Source organism: Garra rufa, chromosome 17 (genome assembly GCF_049309525.1).
Source record: "Garra rufa chromosome 17, GarRuf1.0, whole genome shotgun sequence".
Lineage (NCBI taxonomy): Eukaryota > Metazoa > Chordata > Actinopteri > Cypriniformes > Cyprinidae > Garra > Garra rufa.
Window position 1 is genome coordinate 13,905,952 of NC_133377.1, and position 25,940 is coordinate 13,931,891.

General features: G+C 37.5%; 2 protein-coding genes across 2 annotated transcripts in view; one reads left to right on the plus strand and one right to left on the minus strand.

The window, feature by feature from the left end:
* Positions 1-1,855: 1,855 nt before the first annotated feature.
* fam210aa (family with sequence similarity 210 member Aa) lies at positions 1,856-12,033 on the minus strand. Its single transcript, XM_073822206.1, has 5 exons — positions 11,919-12,033; positions 11,592-11,637; positions 7,745-8,118; positions 4,253-4,364; positions 1,856-2,968 (listed from the first exon to the last, which is right to left on the minus strand). Exons 3-5 carry the CDS (start codon positions 8,089-8,091, stop codon positions 2,702-2,704), a joined length of 726 nt encoding a protein of 241 aa, XP_073678307.1. The 5' UTR covers positions 8,092-8,118; positions 11,592-11,637; positions 11,919-12,033; the 3' UTR covers positions 1,856-2,701.
* Positions 12,034-16,257: 4,224 nt separating this feature from the next.
* Positions 16,258-25,940, plus strand: part of rnmt (RNA (guanine-7-) methyltransferase) — a 41,658-nt gene continuing 31,975 nt past the window's right edge. The window contains exons 1-4 of the mRNA XM_073822037.1: positions 16,258-16,321; positions 16,695-16,864; positions 24,201-24,339; positions 24,497-24,619. Coding sequence (XP_073678138.1) covers positions 16,303-16,321; positions 16,695-16,864; positions 24,201-24,339; positions 24,497-24,619 — 451 coding nt within the window. The 5' untranslated portion in view covers positions 16,258-16,302. The remainder of the gene's footprint in view (positions 16,322-16,694; positions 16,865-24,200; positions 24,340-24,496; positions 24,620-25,940) is intronic.

The window sequence follows — 25,940 nt, forward strand, 5'->3', positions numbered from 1 at the left end:
TGCTGAAATCATTTAAGTTATTTTTTTCCTCATTAATGTACACACAGCAAACAAATTTGAAAAAATGTCAACAATTCTGTGTTTTTCTGTCAATATGGGGATATTGACAGAAAAACACAGAATTGTTAACATTTTTTCAAATTTATTAAATATCACATGGTCCTAAGTATTCAGACCCTTTGCTGTGACGCTCATATATTTAACTCAAGAACATCCTTGAGATGGTTCTACACCTTCATTTGAGTCCAGCTGTGTTTGATTATACTGATGGGACTTGATTAGGAAAGCCACACACCTGTCTATATAAGACCTTACAGCTCACAGTGCATGTCAGAGCAAATGAGAATCATGAGGTCAAAGGAACTGCCTGAAGAGCTCAGAGAAAGAATTGTGGCAAGGCACAGATCTGGCCAAGGTTACAAAACAATTTCTACTGCACTTAAGGTTCCTAAGAGCACAGTGGCCTCCATAATCCTTAAATGGAAGACGTTTGGGACAACCAGAACCCTTCCTAGAGCTGGCCGTCCGGCCAAACTGAGCCCAAAGATCACTGTGGCTGAGCTCCAGAGATGCAGTCGGGAGATGGGAGAAAGTTGTAGAAAGTCAACCATCACTGCAGCCCTTCACCAGTCTGGGCTTTATGGCAGAGTCACCCGACGGAAGCCTCTCCTCCATGCAAGACACATGAAAGCCCGCATGGAGTTTGCTAAAAAACACCTGAAGGACTCCAAGATGGTGAGAAATAAGATTCTCTGGTCTGATGAGACCAAGATAGAACTTTTTGGCCTTAAACGGTATGAGTGGAGAAAACCAGGCACTGCTCATCACCTGTCCAATACAGTCCCAACAGTGAAGCATGGTGGTGGCAGCATCATGCTGTGGGGGTGTTTCAGCTGCAGGGACAGGACGACTGGTTGCAATCGAGGGAAAGATGAATGCGGCCAAGTACAGGGATATCCTGGACGAAAACCTTCTCCAAAGTGCTCAGGACCTCAGACTGGGCCGAAGGTTTACCTTCCAACAAGACAATGACCCTAAGCACACAGCTAAAAGAACGAAGGAGTGGCTTCACAACAACTCCGTGACTGTTCTTGAATGGCCCAGCCAGAGCCCTGACTTAAACCCAATTGAGCATCTCTGGAGAGACCTAAAAATGTCTGTCCACCAACATTTACCATCCAACCTGACAGAACTGGAGAGGATCTGCAAGGAGGAAAGGCAGAGGATCCCCAAATCCAGGTGTGAAAAACTTGTTGCATCTTTCCCATAAAGACTCATGGCTGTATTAGATCAAAAGGACGCTTCTACTAAACACTGAGTAAAGGGTCTGAATACTTAGGACCATGTGATATTTCAGTTTTTCTTTTTAAATAAATCTGCAAAAATGTCAATAATTCTGTGTTTTTCTGTCAATGTGGGGTGCTGTGTGTACATACGAGGAAAAAAATGAACTTAAATGATTTCAGCAAATGGCTGCTATATAACAAAGAGTGAACATTAAGGGGGTCTGAATACATTCCACACCCACTGTATGGCCTAGAAAACATAATCTTAAGGCATGTTGCCTTCTCATGTCAAGTCCATGAACCCTAGTGTTTCACAGTCTGACCAAGATGATCATTTCCAGCGATTGGAGAGGCCTTGCAGGAGTTGTCATCCAGAATCTGCAAAACTTGCGTAAACTGAATATTTAAAAAAAATAAACTTTTAGCTTTCTCAGTCTGATTCTAATTTTGCTGTTGGTCATTAACTATCATGAAGAATAAATGCTCATTTAAGAAACATATCCAATATACATATTTCAAAAAAAAAAAAAAAACACTTTCAAAACATTTACATTTTAAAGCCAAACTACTTCTTGCTTTGTGAAATGAGATGCTGTTGATCTTTTTTTATTGTTATTGTTGACAGCCAAGTGGAAGATCCTTCAACAAACAAAAAAAGCCTTACAATCCCATAAGACACAAACAGCCCAAGTGCTTCACCAGCAGACACATTTACCGTTGACGTTGGATAATCAGTTCAGTTATTAACCTTCATTAGTTACTAGGCAAAATAAAGCAATATGATAATCCACATACATCAAAAACTCAAAATACGCTCACATAAAACAAACAGTGGCAGGAATATACTGAAATGGACACAAGACATAAAGGCTGTTGATGATTTGCAGAATCTATGTCAGTACTTTTTCTCTATTACTATTTCCAGTATTTTACACAAAGACGTACACTTCGAGCTTTCTGACCAAAACCATTTTGTATAATACCAAGTTACAAACAATTCAAGGTTTTATAACAACCATTTCATTCTCAGTGAAGTATGTGACAAGTCTGTGCCGTTTAGAATCAATCATTAAAATAACATTTAACAAATGCAAAAACTGAAAAAGCCAGTGCTATATTGTCACGTGAACAAAACATTACATATGCGATACTGGAAACACTCCACCCACCGTTCTCTTTAGAAAACACTCTCATCCGCTAAAAACACTTCAAGTAGAGTCCGACGGTTTTCAGCAGACTGTGGTCAATTTATGAGTCATAATCTCACTATCATGTAATAATTTAGCCTATTATGTGAACAGGAAGCGTACAGCCTACATTATACTACTTTATACTGTCTTTGCTTAAGACATGTTTTCCTTATTGTTAAATAACGTGAATCTTCATGACATTATGGGGAGATAAAGTCTATAAACCTATTCCTTCTTTTTTCGGAAAGACACTTTGTCTTTGGTTTCTTGAAGTCTTTCTGTGAATTTGTCTTTTGTTTCTTCCATCCTCTCGGATAGACGATCCTTTGTCTCCTCCATTTTTCCAGAGATCCTCTCTTTGGTCTCCTCCATCTTCTCCTGAAAGTATTCCTTCACAGGTGGAGGGGTGGACATGTGTCCGTGCTTCCTCAGGTACTTCACAGACAGTGATGTTCCTCCGAGAGTCAAGGTGTATCGCGCAGGTGTGGCGATCTTCAGGAGAGCACAGAATATTAAACCAAATTTTGCAACACTTTACTGGAATCTATGGCTTCCATTTCTATTGCACTAAAGGTTCTTTATAGTGCAAAAAAATTTGTTCTGATTATTAAAATATTTTTATTTTTAAATGGTTTAAGAACTGTTCACTGAAAGGCCTTTTGAGGAACCAAAAATGGTTCTTCTATGGCTTCATTGGGAAAAGCCACTTTTAGAAGCTTTAAGAGTTACTGAGATGAAGTTTGAGGTCAATGATATTTTAATTAAATCATTTCAGATGAGCTGCCGTGTAGATGAAAAGATACTGTGCCTAAAAATAATTTTTTTTAAAGGATAGTTTACCTAAAATTGAAAATTTGATGTTTATCTTGCTTACCCCCAGGGCATTCAAGATGTAAGTGACTTTGTTTCTTCAGTAGAACACAAATTAAGATTTTTAACTCAAACCGTTGCAGTCTGTCAGTCATATAATGGCAGGTGATGGTTACGAAATCTTTAAGAGTAAAAAAACAGACAGACAAAACCAAATTAAACCCTGCGGCTCGTGACAATACACTGAGGTCTTGAGACACAAAAGGATTGGTCTGTGCAAGAAACTGAACAGTATTTATATCATCATTCACCTCTAATCCACCGGAACATTCAGCAGTTTGTAGCACGCTCTGGCAATGTAGTCAATGAAAAGTCAACACTCCCAAATGAGTTCGCAAAAGGAAACGTAATTTTTTTTTAATCGGTTGCCAGAATCAGGATAAGCACAAGTAATTACCATTTTGAGAAGCCAATATGCACTATGTAAACAATGAGTGACTAATGTGAACGCACTCCGGAGAGTAGAACTCTCTGGATTCAGAGGTAAATAGTGATATAAATACTGTTGAGTTTTTTGCACAGACTGATCGTTTTATGTCTTAACACCTCAATGTATCATCACGAGTCGCAGGGTTTAATTTGGTTTTGTCTGTGTGTGTTTTTTTTACTCTTAAAGATTTGGTGCCCATTGACTGCCATTATATGACTGACAGACCTCAACGATTTGAGTTAAAACTCTTCGTTTGTGTTCTACTGAAAAGACAAAGTCACCTACATCTTGGATGCCCTGGGGGTAAGCAGATACACATCAAATTTTCATTTTTGGGTGAACTTTCCTTTTAAAGTCTCTATTCAATTTTACTAGGTACAAATTCTTTTGAAAATTGGTAAATCAGAATATCAACACATTAGTAATTTATTTAAAATAATGAATTTACTAAAAAAAAAACACAACTGTTAGCCCACCTTGTACATGGCATAAGCAGTCAGTGCGTAGCCGCTCTGAGAATTCTCCAAAAGTTTCACCACCTTCTCAGGAAAGCCAACATACTCCAGAAATGGCACCAAATTCACTCCTCTAGACCAAAACAGATCAATCATAAAAAGATGTTTCACATAAAAGCCAAAATTTTAATTTCTAATTTCTAAGCTATAGTTATACAAATATGGACATTCGGTCATCATTTTTTTACCCTCATGTCGTTCCAAACCGGAATGACTTTCTTAAAAATATCCTTTTTGTTGGTAATGTTAGTAACCAAACACCTTGACTTGGCCACTGACTTCTACTGTACAGACAAAAATAATAGTAATAAATAATAATGATTAAAGGAAACCTATTATGCCCCTTTTTGTAATAGTCTCAGGATGTATCTGTGAAGTTTCAGCTCAAAAATACCCCACAGATCGTTTATTATATCATTTTGAAAATGCCTATTTTGAGTCGAAGCAGAAACACGCTGTTTTTGTGCATGGCTCTTTAAATGCAAATGAGCTGCTGCTCCCCGCCCCCTTTTCCGGAAAAGGACTGTGCCTTTACAGCTCTTTTTTGTAGGGATGCACCAAATTAAGATTCTTATTCGAAGCCAAACAAAATTACACCCTGGGTGGAAAGGCTGATTACCGAACATTGTTTTTCATGTTTTTACCCTATGTATTTTTCCAATTTTTTCACCATTGCATAAATTAAATAGCCAATATTTGCTTTTTACAGTTTTGTCTTGCTTTTCAATGAAAAAAAAAAAAACAATTACAAAACAACAATTAAAAAAACATTTGCTGAACATTTTTAACATTCTAGTAGACATTATAGCCTACCAAAAAAGCACAATTTAATTTTAAATTAACAAGTTAGCAAAATAATATTCTTTGGCCATTTTTAAGACCCCCTTCTCGATTCAGGCATGTGTTGTTGTTTTTTTAATGTACAAATAAAAGCGGCCTTGCTGAGCAAAGGAGAATTTTAAAATAAATGTATTAATAGAGCTGGAATGACTGTTATTATTATTAAGATTTTTTTTACTTTTTTATTTTATTTTACAGAACAAGAGTAAAATTGCAATGCTAACATTTATGAATGTTGACTTTTATTTTGGCGGAAACCCGCAAGAAGACCTCAGTACTACTTTTTGCTGACAGCAGATTTATGAATGATTCTCATCACGCTGTTTCAGCGCAGATTTTCCTCGCACTTTGAACTTTGAACCCTGGCTAAGGAGCTCGTGCAGGGCTGTCAGAATAAATACAGTTTGTGTGTGTATTAGACAACATAACATTCTGTAGTTTATTTACTAATGGTTTAAGGCCATTTCGCGATTTCAGTCATCATACAGTAACCAGCAACAACCACCCCTTTCTCTTCTCATGGAAGACATGCGATGCGATACTAAACAGTCTCTCGCTGTCAGTGCTTGTAATGATTTTTGCGTCTTTCTCTGACAGTTTTAAATGCTTCCACACTGGCGACATGTTTGCTGCATTAGTGCGCGCCTTTATTTTATTGTGTCATGTTATTGTTCAGTATAAATTATTTGGCCTTTTCGCTTACTTTTTACACCTTTTCACCGAAAGAGCTTTTTTTGCTATTTCTAATTTTTGGTGCATCCCTTTCTAATCAGTTTTTGCTTTAGTTAGTGATTATAACCCTGACACTGTGGTTTAAACAAGATTGAGTATTTAAAGCAAACACAAACTGTTGCAAAGTAGATTTAAAAATAAAAATGAAATGAAAAATATTAAAATCCACTTCTTGTTTTAAAAGACGTTAAAAAAATCTACTAAAATGTAATACTGACTTAAGAATCAAATGTTCAATTTAGACCAAATGGCAATCTTTAAAGTGAGCTAAAGGCTGTGAGGATTGGTGGTGAACATGAGAGAAGATAAACTGATAACTCTGGTCTTGTCTTCTCTGCAGAGTGAGGTCATGCTGAATGAAGCAGCCCGTTCTCAAGCATCCATTACCACCTCCCACATCTCTGAACGTCTAGACAGTGGTGACCCACATTCATCCAGATGTATTGCAGAGTAAACATTCCAGTGTGCCATTTACCTCAATCCACCACGAGCCATACTCATACTCATACAATGACTGAGCAGAAAGAAAATTACCTAGCACACACACCTGCTTAACACATCAACCAACACCTCTCTACAAAAATCTCACAGATACTCCTGTTTTATCAGTTTGTTTCGTCAGAACATACAACTTCATGTTGTGTTTCTTACAGGACATAGGAATTTTTCTTCTACATATATATATATATATATATACACTTTTTTTACTTTAATAAACATCTGACATATCATCAATAACAGACCAATATATCAGGCAGGATGATATTAAGAAGCTGTTTTTTGGTTATTTTGAGATTAATTTAAAATAAAAAAGTTTTTTTGCATACTATATATGTGTGTACTGTGTATATTTATTACGTATATATAAATACACACATTTGTATACATTTAAAAAATAAAAAAAATATGTATTTGCATATAAACACTTGTTTATAATTTATATTGTACATAAATATAAATATTTTACATACAAATCAAACATATTTTGTATGTGTGTGCATTTATCTATACATGATAAATATACACAGTACACATATAATATGCAAGCATAAACCTTTATTTTGAATCGATTAATCGCGACTAATCGTTTTGCAGCTCTAAAAATAACCATTTTTAGTGTCATTAGATCAGTTTTATTGTACCTTTTATTTTTATTAAAATAAATAAATAAATAAATATAGACATTAGGATTGCATAATAACTGCAGATTTGAGATTTTGGGCTTTTTGATTTTTCATAAAGTGTTCTTTCAGACTAGTGAAAGGAAATCATCTAAAAGACACTGTTAAGTGTTTATTTATAGCACTTTATCTATTTGTGTCAATAGGTTTCAATTACAATACATATTTTTAAAGGCCGTTTTCTCTTAATGAGTTTTTTCTTAAACTGAGTCATAAATCTCCACTTCAGTGGCACTTACACACACCACTTTACATTTTTATTCCTGTCTATATCCTGAAGGTTTTACAGAGGAATTTGCAAATTAGTGCACATTTCATTAAATAATGTCTCATTTGCATATTTAAATGTAACATTTTAGAAAACTTGTAATACGAAAAATGTTTGCAGTTATCAATGTAATCAATCAACTGGGTAAATAAAGTTGTAACTATTAGTTAATTTTTTTTTACCCTATTCACCTGAAGTCTCGCCTTAAATCCATATCGATAATCACATTTTCAAGTTTTTTTAAATAGCATTTTAAAACTACAATCACAGATTTTATCAGAGTTTTTTTTTCTCTAGATTGTACAGCCCTACTAGACATTATCAGTTGTTAAATAACCCATGGCATTCATCACTACATTTTATTTGTGATTTACCCAGTGGTCTTTGACTAACAAAGAAATTATGACATAGTTGTGATCTCCATTTACTTACTTCATTGCAGCGTAGTAAAAAGTACCGAACCAGACGGTAGATGTCACCAGGTGCACAGGGATCATGACTTTGCCATACTGTTTAAAGGTTTTCTTGAATCTCTGAATAAGGCCGATGGAGTTGTCCTGCAGAGGGTCTGGATCCTCCTGCCCTGGAGCCGGGGTTACCGGCTGATCTCTGCTGGTTTTTCCCGAAGAGGCCGGAGAGCACAGCCATCGTGGACTGGAGCTCAGGCGTTTCCAGCAGCTGTGGGCCAGCATCTGTGCTGGACGGCGATAGGACGGAGGACTGATCTGCAGCAGGACAGCAGTCTGCCGGAAAACTCTAGCACACGCTAATCGCTGCATCCCAAACAAGCTTCTGCTACCAACAGTCTGCCAACAAAAAAAAAAGAAAAGATGACAGTCTGACAGGGGCCTTTATTTGAACCCAGAATTTAAAAGAATAACATTTCGGATTATTGTTCATTATTATTATTTATTTGTTATTTTATTCTATTTACAAAAGTTTTTTTTTTAAAAGGGGGAAACAACATTATCATACAGAAAAATGTTTAACTATTTGTGAGCTATAGTAATAAATACATAAATAAAAGGGTCCATTAAAGGGGTCATAGAATGCCCATTTTTCACAAGTTAATATGATGCTTTAGGGTCCTAATGAAAAGTTTGTAATATACTTTGATTAAAAATTCTCAATGGTAGCGTAAAAAAACACTAATTTTATCTGGTAAAAAATGCCTCTGTTCTCAGCAAGCGATATCAGTACCTGGCCCTTTAAATGATATGAACCTCTGCTCACCCCGCCCCTCAGTTCTGTGGGGCGTGTCATTACATAGCACACGGGGTGTTGCCTAGACAACAGTTGGGGGTATAGTTGTATAGTTTGGAGAAAAAAGGGAAATGGGGGAGGCTTTGAAGACACTGTACAACCCCATCCATTTTAAATTTTATTTTAAAACCCTCAGTTAGAACCGAAACAAGATGACACCCGCTAAGAAGTTCGGCAATTATGGCTTATACTGGACGTGTCTGAATGGTTAGTAAACTTAATATCACTTTGATTTATCTTTGTATAAGAGTATGTCAGGGAAGCGTACTGAGAGAGATATGAACGCGATGTGTTTAGTGAGGCATAGCTGATTGAATGAGAGCAAAATGTGATCGGTTAACTTAACTTACCCCGTCCTAATATTGAAATACATAAATTTGAGTGTTATGGTCTTAACTCATATGCAGTTGCGGGCTGTAAACTCTTTTGCAGGCATTGCGTTAACGTTACCATTCTTAATGCAGTTATAACTGATCCAAAACGATTTAAAATAATTGTACATGACTTCATAATCATTAACAGACACCGTTTTAAACCATCTAGCGTTACAAAGCTAAGCTTAATGTAGTTTTACTACAACGTACACAGTTTGTAAATAGACAATCACCTTAATGCATTGTTCATTATAAACGTGCGATTATGAATTATATTGAGACGGATGTACATAGAGAAGACGACATAACAATGTTCTCTGAGCGTCTAAGTTACACTTTAGCCGCATTCATCGTGAAACGCGCTAACTTTAGCACATTATTTAAAAGGTGCAATTTTTAATCATTTTTCAAAAGCAGCTTCTTCGCAAAAACTGCTTTATACTGACCCTCGTTTTTAAAGCAGTATGGTGAGAAATCATTTGCATAAACATGAACCCATTTAGGTAGATCAGCGGCCACATTCCCTCAGTGCTGTCAGTTTACTTCTCACTCGGGGCGGGTCTATGCTAAAACACTATCAACTATCGCAGGAGCGGCCTCTGACGGTGTTACGCCACAATGACAGGCATCTGAGAACGGCTCGATTTGAGAAGAGGCAAATTATTTTACTTAATTAAAAGAAAACTACTGGGTGGATCTTTGTCATTCTAGGGTGTTTGTGTACAGTCGTGGCCAAAAGTTTTGAGAATGAAACAAATATGTGACCCTGGACCACAAAACCAGTCATAAGGTTTAATTTTTACAAAACTGAGATATATACATCATATGAAAGCTCAATAAATAAGCTTTCTACTGATATATGGTTTGTTAGGATATACAATATTTGGCCGAGATACATCTATTTGAAAATCTGGAATCTGAGGATGCAAAAAAATCTAAATACTGAGAAAATCACCTTTAAAGTTGTCCAAATTAAGTTCTTAACAATGCATATTACTAATCAAAAATTACATTTTGATATATTTATAGTAGGAATTTTACAAAAATCTTCATGGAACATGATCTTTACTTTATTTCCTAATGATTTTTGGCATAAAAGAAAAATCAATAATTTTGACCCATACTATGTATTTTTGGCTATTGCTACAAATATACCCCAGCGACTTAAGACTGGTTTTGTGGTCCAGGGTCACATATTAGTTTTCACAAAGTTTGCTGCTCAACTGCTTGTAGATCTTTGTTTCAGTTGTTTCTGTGATGTACTCAAATATAATTACAAGCACTTCATACGTTTCAAAGGCTTTTATCGACAATTACATGACATTTATGCAAAGAGTCAGTATTTGCAGTGTTGGCCCTTCTTTTTCAGGACCTCTGCAATTGGACTGGGCATGCTCTCAATCAACTTCTGGGCCAAATCCTGACTGATAGCAACCCATTCTTTCATAATCACTTCTTGGAGTTTGTCAGAATTAGTGGGTTTTTGTTTGACAACCGCCTCTTGAGGATTGACCACAAGTTCTCAATGGGATTAAGATCTGGGGAGTTTCCAGGCCATGGACCCAAAATTTCAACGTTTTGGTCCCCGAGCCACTTAGTTATCACTTTTGCCTTATGGCACGGTGCTCCATCGTGCTGGAAAATGCATTGTTCTTCACCAAACTGTTGTTGGATTGTTGGAAGAAGTTGCTGTTGGAGGGTGTTTTGGTACCATTCTTTATTCATGGCTGTGTTTTTGGGCAAAATTGTGAGTGAGCCCACTCCCTTGGATGAGAAGCAACCCCACACATGAATGGTCTCAGGATGCTTTACTGTTGGCATGACACAGGACTGATGGTAGCGCTCACCTTTTCTTCTCCTGACAAGCCTTTTTCCAGATGCCCCAAACAATCGGAAAGAGGCTTCATCTGAGAATATGACTTTGCCCCAGTCCTCAGCAGTCCATTCGCCATACTTTTTTGCAGAAGATCAATCTGTCCCTGATGTTTGTTTTTTTGGAGAGAAGTGGGTTCTTTGCTGCCCTTCTTGACACCAGGTCATCTTCCAAAAGTCTTGGCCTCACTGTGTGTTCAGATGCGCTCACACCTGCCTGCTGCCATTCCTGAGCAAGCTCTGCACTGGTGCCACTCTGATCCCGCAGCTGAATCCTCTTTAGGAGACCATCCTGGCGCTTGCTGGACTTTCTTGGACGCCCTGAAGCCTTCTTAACAATGCAGTGGAAAGTTTTTTTCGGGATTAAGTTAATTTTCATGGCAAAGAAGGACTATGCAATTCATCTGATCACTCTTCATAACATTCTGGAGTATATGCAAATTGCTATTATAAAAACTTAAGCAGCAACTTTTCGAATTTCCAATATTTATGTAATTCTCAAAACTTTTGGCCACGACTGTACACACACTCCTAACACACATTTCAGTTCAAACAGCTTGTAAAAGTGCACGTGGCACCCGATAACCCCTTTAAAGCTCAGAATGCTCTTTAAATAATTTTAAATATTTTTTTTTTTTAAATATTATATAGTCTATATTTGGCTTCTGAAAGCTTGTGATTTCACTTGTTATTTGATTAAAAACAGGCAAACTCTGTAAATTTATCAGAAATGTTATATCTTATCAGTTGACGTGAATTATTTTTCCTACCTTCAATATCCCATCAACTATGACGTTACTGGTGCTGGTTCAACATCTAAAAACATTAGAAAGAAATACATTAGCTGCACATGCTCAATTACATTTAGAAAGACGCTTTATAAAGGAAAAATCACGGACTGACCTACTAAAACAATTGTATTTGGAACTCAAATGTTTAGTGTAAACTTGTGAAGTGTTACGATAGTCAGCAAACGTGAGTCAGCTAGCTTTGCTAAGATATGTCTACTCACTGATGTGCTAAACTAATCAAAGTTTCACTCTTCCTTCTGTTTAAACATACACAAACGAGCATGAGAAATTTGCACAACTACATACATGAGTGACTAAATCCAGCATGATGTGATTTCCCCTCCACAAACACATTTTATTCACGTCCCTTCTGTCATTCAGAGAGCCGCAGACCAGGCGCAGCGACATTACACATGGTGACTGCGCTCGCAATGCGTTGTGGGAAATGTAGTACAGTCGTGGTGATAAGAACGGAGGCAATTGAGTCTGTTGAACTATATTTCCCAGAATGCATCGCAAAGTCGCGATTCATGATTGGTATTTACACGTGCTTATGAAAACGTTTACAAAATACAACTCTGTGACTAATGGGTTTTACGAAATAAATAAAAATACGTTAAAATGCGCTGACATGTGTATGTAGATATCGAATATATATTAAAATTTTCGTAATTTGTTTACAGAAAAAGGAAATTCATTTCCTCCAGCTCTAAATTTACACCATTCATTTATATGCTCTATTTATTTACGTAAGTAAATTAGGTAGGCTATATATATATATATATATATATATATATATATATATATATATATATATATATATATATATGATACTGTTACACTTAGGCTATGTTTAGAATAACAAACTTTCATAAACTTGTACTACAAAATTATTACAAGGTGGATTACATCTGCTACGACAGAGAAGTGATATCATGTTCAAAATGTTTATCTTTCATTTGTGCATTTAGTTCCATATATTAATTTTAAAGGGGTCATGACATGGATATTTTTATTATTATTTTAATATGTTCCTTGATGTTTACTTATAATGTTAATAACGTTTTTTGCACAAAAATACATATGTAGTACATATGTGGAAAAATTATTATTTTTGAATGATTATTCAACCCTCATTTTGACCCTCTGTCTGAAACAATCTGTTTTTAAGGGGCAGGTCCTTTAAGGCTACTCAGTAATGATTATGATTGGCTAACGTCACTGCATATGAAACAGTATCAACGCCCTCTTGCTATTGCATGTGAGTGTTTTGACAACATGATCAAAATAAAATGGTAATTTCCAGACAAATCATTTTGAAATCATTTACTTACCGTTTGTGATGCAGCTGCAGATGCAGCTACCATTTGTGAAACGAATGAGCTGTTTAAACCAAATGCATCAAAGCGAATGTTCCTTCACTCCATTAGAGGGATGTAGTACTCACCCCGCCGATAATGCCACCAAGTCTCATCCCAATTGGCCTGAAGGGGGTGCTACAGTGATCAAAAGTACAATCGGACAAAACGCATGCCTCAGATTTGATCGTGAGATTGGTGAAAAGTTTTGCAAAGCCTACTTTTGCAAACTAGTCCTACTGTTGTTACTGTTTACTGTTGGTATGATGTTCTTTTTCTGAAATGCTGTTACTTTTACGCCAGATGTAATGGGACACATACCTTCCAAAAAGTTTAACTTTTGTCTCGTCAGTCCACAGAGTATTTTCCCAAAAGTCTTGAGGATCATCAAGATGTGTTCTGGCAAAACTGAGACGAGCCTTTATGTTCTTTTTGCTCAGCAGCGGTTTTTGTCTTGGAACTCTGCCATGCAGGCCATTTTTGCCCAGTCTCTTTCTTATGGTGGAGTCATGAACACTCACCTTAACTGAGGCAAGAGAGGCCTGCAGTTCTTTAGATGTTGTTGTGGGGTCTTTTGTGACCTCTTGGATGAGTCGTCGCTCGTGGGGTAATTTTGGTCTGCCGGCCACTCTTGGGAAGGTTTACCACTGTTCCATGTTTTCGCCATTTGTGGATAATGGCTCTCACTGTGGTTCGCTGGAGTCCCAAAGGGGGCAAACACTTTTTCACACAGGGCCATGTGGGTTTGGATTTTTTTTCCCTTCATAAAAAAACCCTTTATATAAAAACTGCATGTTATGTTTACTTGTGTTATATTTGATTAATATTTAAATTAGTTTGATGATCTGAAACATTAAAGTGTGCAAAAACAAACAAACAAACAAACAAACAAACAAACAAACAAAAAAAAACAGGAAGGGGGCCAACACTTTTTTGCACCACTATACATGCGATATTTGTATCATATGACAAAACTCCTCATTCTGGACAGCTTTGCCTCTAGAACCACTGCTGTCAATCAAATCGTTTGTTGCAAATGATTCCTTGGTTTAAAAATATTTTTAAGCTTTAAAATCCTATAAAGCTTAAAGGAAAACTCAAAACTTCAAAAAACCTGGTGAGCACATGCGACAGGTGATTTTAAACAAGCCTGCAAAGTTTTAAAGGTGCCATAGAATGGAAAACTGTATTTACCTTGGCATAGTTGAATAATAACAGTTCTGCACATGGACATGACATACCATGAGTCTCAAACACCATCGTTTCCTTCTTCTTATATAAATCTGGTGTTTGCAAAAGACCACTGAAGAGGCCAATCCTAACATAGTCTCGCGTAGCCAGACCTTCAGACTGACGGCTGAAGGTCTGGTATTCATGGCAGCTTTCATTGGCCAAGGCCCGCCCATAAGGCCGTTTGACCGACATGTCAAACAACCAATCACAGTTCGTTTCGTTCAGCGTCACGTTTCGGAGCGTAGAAATGTCCCCACAACAACAGACGGGCATGCAACAAGTCAGTCACTGAAATAACCAGCATTGAAAGTTAACGAAGAAGAGGGAGAACAAGTAGTAAGTCAGTAATTTGTTCGCGAACGTCGCAAATGTGTATAACAACAACGGCGTCTGCATAAGCACTTTTTAGCAAAACGCGAGTAAATCAGTCTGCGCTTTGTTTCCCGGCGGACCGAAAATAAATGCGACACTCGCGTGTTCCGGAAATCCGATCAAATTCAACTAATCAGATCACGACTTCGACATTCCTGAAGTGTTTCCAGTTAAGTGTACCATATGCATCAGACGTTTAGCCAACGTTCCGTGGGCATGGCGTCTGAGGCTGAGACTAATCCTAAAATAACACCAACTATGACGTAATAGTCTTGGGATCATTAATAGTCACGCCCCCAACATTTGCATCGCCCAATCATCAGAAGTTCTGCAGGTAGGCTATTGTGAAAAAACAAAGCAAGGGCAATAGCAAAAATGGCAGATCACGGGAATAAATGTTATGTTCCAGGTGGTGCAGGGGATGTTAAGTGCAGTAATGGGTTGGTGTCTGTACTCAGAAAGCAATGGAAAACAAATAAGGCGTTCTAATAAAATAAGGCGAGCCACTAAAGGTATACGGTCAGCTTCTTGCTAGTGCTAGCCTGTTACATTGCAGTACATAAGATTTCACTTACCACATAAACAGAATAAGGAGAGATGACTGCGCGGATGATGGCGAATAATTTGCAGATCCTGATCATTGCTGACAGCATCTAAACTTGGCAGTTTCAGTGCCCCACATATATAGCGGCTCGAGCTCCGTAATTAAATATATATTTTCCTCCATGTGTTTCCTTATAGCTGTGTGAGAGCGAGCCGCTCTGTGAGACAGCCAATCAGAGCAGAGCTCCTCATTATTATTCATGAACCTTCCAAATATGGTAATAACAGACCATTTAATTCTAGGGACAAATCCTAGGGTTGTAAATGGACCTGTAAAACCGTTTCTGGAGAATTTTTGCCCTTACCTAAGCCATATACCTTCTATGTGGATATCAGAGAACAATTTAAAATATTGTATAAATGCATTCTATGGCACCTTCAAGGAGATCAGACCACAGCTCGCGCTATAACAGTCATAAACCTTACAAAACATAATATTTCTATGGTAAATTACCTTTATTTGCAAAAAAGGCTTGCTACATAATGTCTTTTTTTCATATGTGCTTAAATGCCTCAAAGCGATTGGAACACGGTAATCGCTGCTTGCAGCTATATTTTCTGCTTTTGATGTGACATGAACCGCCAGAGGGTGGGGCCTATGGTAAGAAGATGGCTATTTGTCGATGTTCGGTGGTATTTATGTAAATGACTGTGCCATTTTGTAGCTTGATTAAACAAATGCTTTGTTTACCCTGCTGAAAAAAAACAAAACAGCTAAAACCAGCCTAGGCTGGTTGTCTAGTTTTAGCTAATCAACCAGGCTGGTTTTAGCTGGTCAGCAGGTTGGTTTTAGAGGGGTTTGAGCCACTTTCTCAGCCTGGCAAGGAAGACCACCAGCTAAAACCAGCTACTTCCAGCTTAAACCAGCCAACCAGCCTAGTTTTTTTTATAACGAGGAGGACGTTTTAATCTATTAAAAACTTGCAGGGTGTTTAAATGGTAGAAAAACCTCTCATATACCAAAAGATCAAGGTAAATTAGATTTTTTTATGTCATGACTCCTTTAATAAGTAGAGACTGGAAGCGGTGAATACTGCGAAGAGACGCCGGTCCTCTAGGCGGCGCTGCGTCTCTCACATGAAATACTGCAGTAAAGATCCGCGAAGAGCGCTGCTTGTGGATACATGATGGCGCAAAACTCAAGTGAGTGCAGCAACATTGATTCAGTCTTCAGCGGTCTGTGTGTTACATAATCATGCTGTTAAGCACATGAACTCTTAATATGTGGTAAAATGTTTGTCTCATTCTAAGTTCAAGCAGTCTCAGTCCGTCTCTGAGCAGATGAAACACGTGTCGAGATGGACGCTTGACATGAGCTCTTCTTATAAACGCAACACTGACGCACCTCAAATTTAATCTGTTTTCATTAACTTCATTTATATGAATTGCTTTCCATTTCAAATCATTTTTTCCCTTAAATATGTTGTTTTCTTTCCTTGTGGACCATTACTGTATTTAACAAGCGAATGTGTGTTTCATAACATAAATGCTAATGCACTGTTTGTCTGGTCTAAAGGGTTGTTTGAGGCGGACAGTAAATGTGCTGATCGAGATGTCGATCAGGACAGCAAAGGATCATCAGCTTTCGATGCTTCCCAGACTTCAACTTCATCCTCATCATCCTCATCACTGAAGAGACATTGGGGCGGTGATGATGATGATGATCACTCTCCCAGGAAGAAGCAGGTAAGCTCACACCCTCTTGATTGATGTAATGTAAGTTTATAGTTTTATATATAAACTCGGAGACTGGGGCTAGTTGTTCCCTTGAGGGATTTATTCTTAAGATATTTACTGTTAATTAAAATTGAGTTATGGCTCTTAAAGAAATAGTTCACCCATAAATGAAAATTAGCTGAAAATGTACTCAGAGATTAGTTTGTTTGTTCATCCGAACAGATTAGGAGAAATTTAGCATTGCATGACTTGCTCACCAATGGATCCTCTGCAATAAATGGGTGCCGTTAGGGGTGGGCGATTAGACCAAAAATTAATATCACGGTATTTTTCATCTTTTGAACGGTGACGGTATAATATCACGGTATTACTTTTTTTGGTACATTTTGGGAGGAGTAGCCTGTCCTGTCCCTTTAGTATGTGAATAAAGTTAATATTTTTATAATATAATAAGTGAATGGTAGATATCCTTATCAAAAAGAGACATGGGAGAGTATTATGCATTCTCAATATGCTTATTTTGCAAAAAACCTAAAGATCTTACTTAACAGTGTACAACAAAACAAAAATAATTTTTTATTGAAATTTAATTTCTGCAATATTTAAAACCTTTAAATATCTGGGGGAAATCAACCCATGGCAACAGTTTAAAAGTAGACCAATTCTGTGGGGAAAAACGCGGACTTGGCAACCCTGCATCCAACACGAGCTGCTGGAGTTAATGTCATTGCACACATGAGTACGAAATTTTCGTCCGAGATTTTTGCACGTTAAAAAAAAAAATACAGGTTATGTTAATCGAGTTTACACACTGCCTCTGAAACTTTCATCCGTCATAAAAAAATTTGGATTTTGATAAGGATGGCGAATATGAGAAAACTAAAAAAAAACGTATACGAAAATCGGACTCAGTGTACAATGACCTTTAGATTTGAATGATCACGGGTCGAAAGTAAAGAGAGATGACAAAAATAGACTGGAGGATTTGCTGCAATCAAATATCTATTATAAGATGTGCTGCTCCCTTTACACAGAGTGTGCGTTATCGCAAAATCGAAAGTAAAAGTAAACAGCGCGAGCACTCATTTAAAAGCGATTTCTATACCCTGCATATTGAAAGTGCGAAAGTTATATACAATATTAGAATATTTGCGGGTGCGCCGATAAGAAAAAAAATATGGAGCTCAACTAAATATCGCGCCAATTTTGTGATTGGTTATGTAGTGTGGGGCTCGGCTCGGGTGGGCCAAGCTTCTGATTGGGTGGCCGTGGAGCTGGGCCTGTAAGGAACTATAGAACTAAGAGCATTCTAGAAAGAGCTTTGTGATTAGATGGAAATTTCAAGCATCATGCAAGGACATGCAACTGATATATATTGGTTGGACGTTTAGGGGGGAGTATGTGGGAGTATTTGGCCGCTATTCGTGGAGAATTTAGTAACGTCAATGATTCTAATAAGCTCAGGCCGGTCGTGTTCGCCTCGCGCCTGCTCAATTTGTGAGCCGCTGTGTAAATCCTTCGGCCGGCCGACCGTGAAAAGTCCTGGTCGTCCCGATTGCCACTCCGCCCCTGGTATAGGCTACAGGCCCGACCTTTCTTCGCGGTATTTCACCAGTCAATGGCCACTCCCCTTTTACCTACCACCTGCAAAGCTGATATGAATATGTTTTACTTTTTTATTTACAACAAGATATATAGTATAAGGACAGGTATTCAGACCACAACTGAACGTTTGAAGAAAATTTAATGCCTTATTATTTAGAATTAGCTATTATTGATGTAAATGCAGCCGTTCAAGGCACATAATTGATTTATTACGGTATTGACGGTATTAGAAAATCCATGTCGTGGCGCAATGTCACACCGGTGATGACTATGACACCGGTGTATGGCCCACCCCTAGGTGCCGTCAGAATGAGAGTCCAAACAGCTAATAAAAGCATAATAATACACAAGTAATGCACACCACTCCAGTCTATCTTCATGTCTCATTAAGTTAAAACTGAGCATAAACAAATGCATCATTAAGGCATTTTTAACCCAAAATTGTTGTCCTCTGTCCATAATTTTAAGAAAAGTCATTTTGTCTGAATCAGGAGAGAAATATGCACAAATAAAGCAGTGTTTACTGGTTTAAAGGAAAGGAAGGAAAGGAGGTGACGTGAGGCCAAGTATGGTGACCCATACTAGGAATTTGTGCTCTGCATTTAACCCATCCAAGTGCACACACACAGTAGTGAACACACACACACCGTGAACACACACCCGGAGCAGTGGGCAGCCATTGCTGCGACGCCCGGGGAGCAGTTGGGGGATCGGTGCCTTGCTCAAGGGACTCACCTCAGTCGTGGTATTGAGGGTGGAGAGAGTGCTGTACATTACCTACAATCCCTGCCGGACCTGAGACTCGAACCTTTGGGTTACAAGTCCGACTCTCTAACCATTAGGCCACGACTGCCCCTAAAAAAGGCTAAAACAGCTCTAAACAAATATGTAGGTGGATTTTGATGTGCACAGGAGACACAGGACTTTTTTTGACTGGAAGAAACGCTATTACTGATTATGGACTTTCATTTTGGCCAGAAGTGATGGTTTGAAGTTAAAACATCTTAATGATTTATTTGTTTCTTACAAACACGCAGCTTTTTCACTTTATAAGACTATAAATAGCTATGTTTCCCTCACCCTGTTTTAATGCACATTTTGAAGTGTTGCATAAGAAATAAGTGATGGAAATGCCAAAATGTGAGAAAAAAAACTCCCTTAATTCACAAAAACGTTATTACTAGGGGTGGGTATCTTCAGGTGCTTCATGATCTGATCCGATTCCCACTCTGGGAGTCACGATCCGATTTGAAAACGATTCTTGATCTATGTTTTTTCCCCAGTTAATTCTTCTGCTGTACAACTTTACATTTTGACAATATGTAAAATTGCAGTTTCTATGCTTTTTGTTTATAGTTGGACTCTTTGTATGTCAGTACTGCCATCTTAAAGTCCCCCTGAAATCAAAATTAAAGTTTTTTGGCTTTTAGTATGAATATATTAGCCTTAAGATTATCTATATGCTAGTGTGCTTCAAAACAACGACAAAATTCGCGTATACGAGATATGGGCATTCAAAACTTACTGTCTCGTCACTTCCCCCAATATGAATCAAGGATTTGGATGATATCACCGTGCACTTCAGTTTCTCATCAAACGTTCTGTCCAATCAAATGCTCTCTAGAGTCCGTAGTGTCCCGCCCCCTACGCAGAGACGCAATACACGGAGCAGATCATATGTGCTCATATGTACGGTCGGCATGTATTAAACTACACAACCTCAGCATGATTATGATCACTATTTCGTTTTAGCAAGAGTTTCATATTGAGTCTGTGGGGTAATTTATTAGTCTGTGGCTGTCATAAGCTTACAAATGCGGCTTTACCAAGCTCAACGGCTCTGGCCCGAGCAGATATTAATGGAACGCTATTGGCTATTCAAAATAAGTGGGCGGGGCTGGGCGATTTGTTTTTGTTTCAGTTAAAAGTACGTCACCACATAGAATAACGCTGCGTGTTTCAAGGCACTTCAGTGGACCTTTAAATGCAGAGATGTGAAACTTCACAATCTTAATTACAATTACAACTAAATATCATGAAATATCACATTCTCGGTTTTCAATATTACTGCACATGGCTACATTTTCATATACATTTTATATGAAATTTATTTTGTGCAAAATGTACTTTATTGTTTTATTATATGAGCAGGCTACTTTTTAAGACAATTATTTTTTCAAATAAGTTCAAGTATCTGAAAGTTTACAGACAATAGTTATTGGTTTTTCTTTTTTCTTCAGCAATATTGCCATTTGATTATTACTGGTGAGATCAGACTGCAAAAAATGCTTTTCTTACTTAGATTTTTTGTCTTGTTTCCAGCAAAAGTAAGTGTGGTTTTGCTTCAAACAAGCTAAATAGTCTGCCAATGGGGTAAGAAAAATAATCTTGTTTTGAAATAAGATTTTTTTGCTTGCCTTGTTCTAAGCAAAAACTCACATAATTTTGACTTGTTTTTTTACTGAAAACAAGAAAATAGGTTTTACTTGTCTAGAAATTCGTTCTTGATGTAAGAATTTTTAGATATTTTGGCTGGAAACAAGACAAAAAATCTAAGTAAGAAAAGCATTTTTGCAGTGCATAGACAGTGACAGCTTTAACAGGCTGTATTCAGATGCACAGATCAATTTCCATATATCAGATGTTTTGTCCTGCTCTGACTGTGTACATCAATTTCATATAAAAGTATTTTAAAATGAAAAAGCATTTAACTGCAGCTGCAATCGAGCTTTAGGAAGAACAAACACAAAGCGCATGTGAAAGTCTGTCAGTGCTCGAGTTTTGTGCATCTAGTACTGCATTTCAAATGGCATAAATGAAAGCATATCTAAAGTAAAACACGGCGGGTGGAAGCACACACTGTCAAGCAATGCGCACGTGTCTCACAGTGCAAATTCTGTGCAATGAAGCCTGCCGTATCTCTAGCGCACACACGTGCCATATGTGGGGTGGGGGGGACAAGCTCAGAATCTGTTCTAAAATATTGAGAATAAATTTTTTTTTTCTCCCACCCCTAATTTTTATGCTTGCTTGAGGTGGTTTTTAACTTGAAAATGGGAGATGGAAACACATTTTGCGAATAACCTCCTCCATGCGCACCAAAAAATGTCATGTGATCTTTTAAGATCTTCAAAATGTTAGAGACCACAAACATGAGGACAAAAAAATCCTAGATTTAACCATTTTGCTCCTATAACGTGTGGTGTGCCGTGATGTGACAAAGACAGCACACCACACACTTACAGGTTTTCAACCAGAGTCACAATTGTGAATAAGGGAAATCTTGCAAAATCTCTCGAGACTTGAGAATAAACATCACACAACAGTTCTATAAGAGCTTTATTTCAAGAGACAGTTTGTCTTTGCTTTATGATTATTCATATTGGAATCAATTGACAGACAATGTTGTTTGGAAAAAGGTTTGGTTAATACTAGGGGTGGGCATAGATTAATTTTTTTAATCTAGATTAAATCTTGGAATTAATCTAGATTAAAATGGCTAATTTGAATTCTGCTGAAGGCATTCAGAATATGTGTGCTACCCAAATAATGACTAAAAGTAAGTCTTCGAGAACGGGCCAGGTGGCGCATTATGTCAGGCGCTCATCTCCTGTTTCCAAAATGCATCACAAACTGCTTGACAATTGCATTTACACCATAATTAACTATACAAACTTGTGTAACCAAGTACTTCTGCGCAAAAGGCTGCACGACGTGCGCGTTGCCGTTAAATACACAGACGCACACGGACATGGATTTCTGCGTGCATAGTCTTCCATTAAACTGCGTTGCTTTTAGAATCGTCAATTCAGTTGTTGCATATAGTTTAATGTCTTTATTTCGGGATTATCAAAGTAAATTATAACTCAAACTTGAGATTTTACTGGGGCACAGCAGATTTTCACTGGGGCACGTGCCCCAGTAAAAAGGGTCTAGCAACGCACCTGCCCTGAAGCGGCTTCATAACTGCATCAATGTCTGCACGTCTCATTTGATGTGGTAATTTCACAGAAGTTGAAGACTCGTTCTCGCCCCCTACAGTGCAATTCAACTAGATATACGTCATCCGCGCTAAAATATCAAGGTGAAAGTCATCATATCTTGCGTAGTTTAGACCCAGCTCCCAACCCAACTTTGAGAATAGATTAACGGCGATATTTTTTTTATCGCCCGATAAGAGTCTCACGTTAACGCAGCACGTTAACGCCGATAACGGCTCACCACTAGTTAATACCTAATCAATATTTACCCAGCAAAATATTATTTGGTAAAATTTAAATCTGATATTAATTTTAGTTGCTCCTTTTATGTCAGTTGCCCTGAAACAGTGGTACATTTATTTTTAACATTGCACTTTTGTAAAACTATTTTGGCAAAATATCTGTGATTTTATTGATAATCATTTTGTTTTGTTATGGAAATATGTATTGTATTAATTTTTCCCTACAGAACAGCAAAGAAAAGCAAGTCATGTCTACATGATAAATTTTATTTTTTACATGCAAAATTTCATATTCACAAATATAAGTTCTCCTGCAAAAAAAAAAAAAAATGTTTGTCCTTTAGGAAGGAAATGGTGCATTATATTGATACTATATGATATTCTATGACACAAAGCAATGACTATTATTCATAAATAATATTTATTGATTAGAAATATTTCACAAACAACAACAGCCATCATAAAAGTTGCTAAGGAATTAATTTTCGATGAAACAAAAAGCAATTAAAACGGCGAAAGTAAACACTTTAATATTTTTATATAAAAACTAGTGTATAAATAGTGCTGCACCATGACTGCGTTTGTTAAGCTTCTGTCAGCTCGATTTCTGATTCGATATTGTTTTGTTTCACTTGATAATCCACGCGTTTGTCCTCTGGGTTCCCCTCACACATCAGGATTTCTGATCGGAAATATTCAACATTTTGAATATTTACGATTCACAATTAGGGCGCCATCAACGTTCTTCCAAGCAGATTCAGTCACTCTTAACACACCTCACACCACAGGAAAATCTGATAAGGGACAGTTTCTAGAAAATTGAAAGATGAATAAATAAGCTTTCCACTGATGTATGGTTTGTTAGGATTAGACAATATTTGGCTGAGATACAACTATTTAATAAAAAAATCTGGAAATCTGAGGGTGCACAAATTCGAAATATTGAGAAAATCACCTTTAAAGTTGTCCAAATGAAGTTCTTAGCAATGCGTATTAATAATCAAAAATTAAGTTTTAATATTTACGACAGGAAATTTACAAAATATCTTCATGGAACATGATCTTTACTTAATATTCTTTTTATTTTTGACATAAAAGAAAAATATTCAATTTTGACCCATACAATGTATTTTTGCCTATTGCTACAAATAAACCCATGCTACTTGAGACTGGTTTTGTGATCTCATATGAAAACTACTCTATTTAGTGGCTTCTCTTACTTTTCTTAGTGATATTTAGTGCAAGTTTATCAGAAAGTGATGATTTCGTTCACTTTGACTCATTGGATGGAAACAGTGCTTGTTTGTGAATGTTTTATGTGATATTCCAATTTTGTTAAATTCGCAACTCTGGATGAAAACCCAGCGATTGATGGACTTGAGTTGTGTGTGCAAACCATTGTTTGATTAAAAAAAAAAAAAAAAAACCTAAAAAACCAAGCATTTTTAACATTCCAGTGTGTCCACTAGCCTTGATCTGCCCTGCTCAGTTTTGAGGTTTTATGTTTATGTTTGGCAGGTCACAGAGGAATCATTACACAGTGAGAAGGTGGCCACACATTACAACAAGCTTCAGGAGTGTGGCCTGGCAGAGCGCAATAAAAGCAGGATAGTGCACATGCGCAACTTCAACAACTGGTTGAAGAGTGTCCTCATAGGTGAGAAGCACCGCAGGCTTGTGTTTACCTCTCATGAGGCAGTGTGGGTGCCTTATAGTGGTTTGTGTTTGGGTTAAATGGTAATAATCTCAGTTGAGTGGCATGATAAGCAGGATCTCACAGAATTGTGTTTTGAGGTCTGTGTGTTGATCCTCAGCGGACATCTTGGACAAGGTGAAGCAAAGACGGAGAGAGGTGACCGTGTTGGATCTGGGCTGTGGAAAAGGAGGAGACCTTCTCAAATGGAAGAAAGGACATATTGATAAACTCGTGTGTGCAGGTAACTACACAATCCTCCTCTTACTTTGCCAGTGTCTTCACTTCCAGAACAAAAATTTACAGATATGTACTCACCCCCTTGTCATCCGTGATGTTTGTGTCTTTCTTTCTTCAGTTGTAAAGAAATTGTTTTTTGAGGAAAACATTTCAGGATTTTTCCTCATATAGTGGACTTCTATGGTGCCCCGTGTTTAAACTTCCAAAATGCAGTTTAAATGCAGCTTCAAACAATCCCAAATGAGAAAAAAAGGGTCTTATCTAGCAAAACAATCGCTATAATCGTTATAATCTTGTCTCTCTCTGCTATGTGCATCTCTGGTTCAACACTGTTTGGGTAGGTCAAAAAACCCCATCTAATTTTCTCCCTCAACTTCAAAAATAATTTCAAAATCATCCTACATTGCTGCAGAAGTACCGACCCAGTGTTTGCAAAGTGTCCATGCAAAGAGGATAAAACAGCCTTTACAAAAACGGTAAAACGGCAATGTAGGGTGATTTTGAAGTTGAGGGAGAAAATGAGATGGGGAATTTTTCAATATACCCTAACTGTCTTGAACCGGAAAAAATAGAGTTCAGACAGACAGGGTTCGTACGGGTGCTTGAATTCCTTGAAAATGCTTGAATTTTAATGTAGTGTTTTCAAGGTTTGAAAAATGCTTGGATTTTGAATGAAGTGCTTGAAAGTGCTTGAATATGCAGTTGCATCAGTTTCATATTAATTCGCTTTCATACTAAATAGTTATTTTTTGTTATGCTTATAATATGTAAAAGAAAGAAAAGAAAAAAACAGCTCCGCTCGAGTGTGCACGTGAGGCTGTAGTGTGATCCGCCGGTCTTTCTTGCTGCGCGCCCTCTGATGGAACAGAGCGGTAGATAAAACATGCCAGTTATCAGGAGGTTGTTGCATCAGTCCTCGATGGCATGAAAACGACAAATAAGAATTATGTTTAAAACGCGAATTTCGGGATCGCAAAATTGCCTGCCCGATATCCCGGGGCTATTGTGTTTTCCAGTCGGGCTACTAAAATGTTTCACCGGACTATATTTTAAAGTAGAGGGCTCGTGCTGGTCCTTACAAACTCATCAATTTAGCCGTATCAAAGTTAAGGCCATACAAAGTTTTAAATGAATTAAATAGTATAAGAAAAGGCTTAATTATAAGTTTAAGAGTTAGGGACGGATATACGAGAATCGCGATAGGGCTGGATAAAACTTCAAAAGGCAATGATGTCATATTGAATAAACATACACACTGCACGTTTCAAAGTCAAAACGCGGCACGGATGTCTTTATATGAATGTATCTGAAACACCGACTGTCCT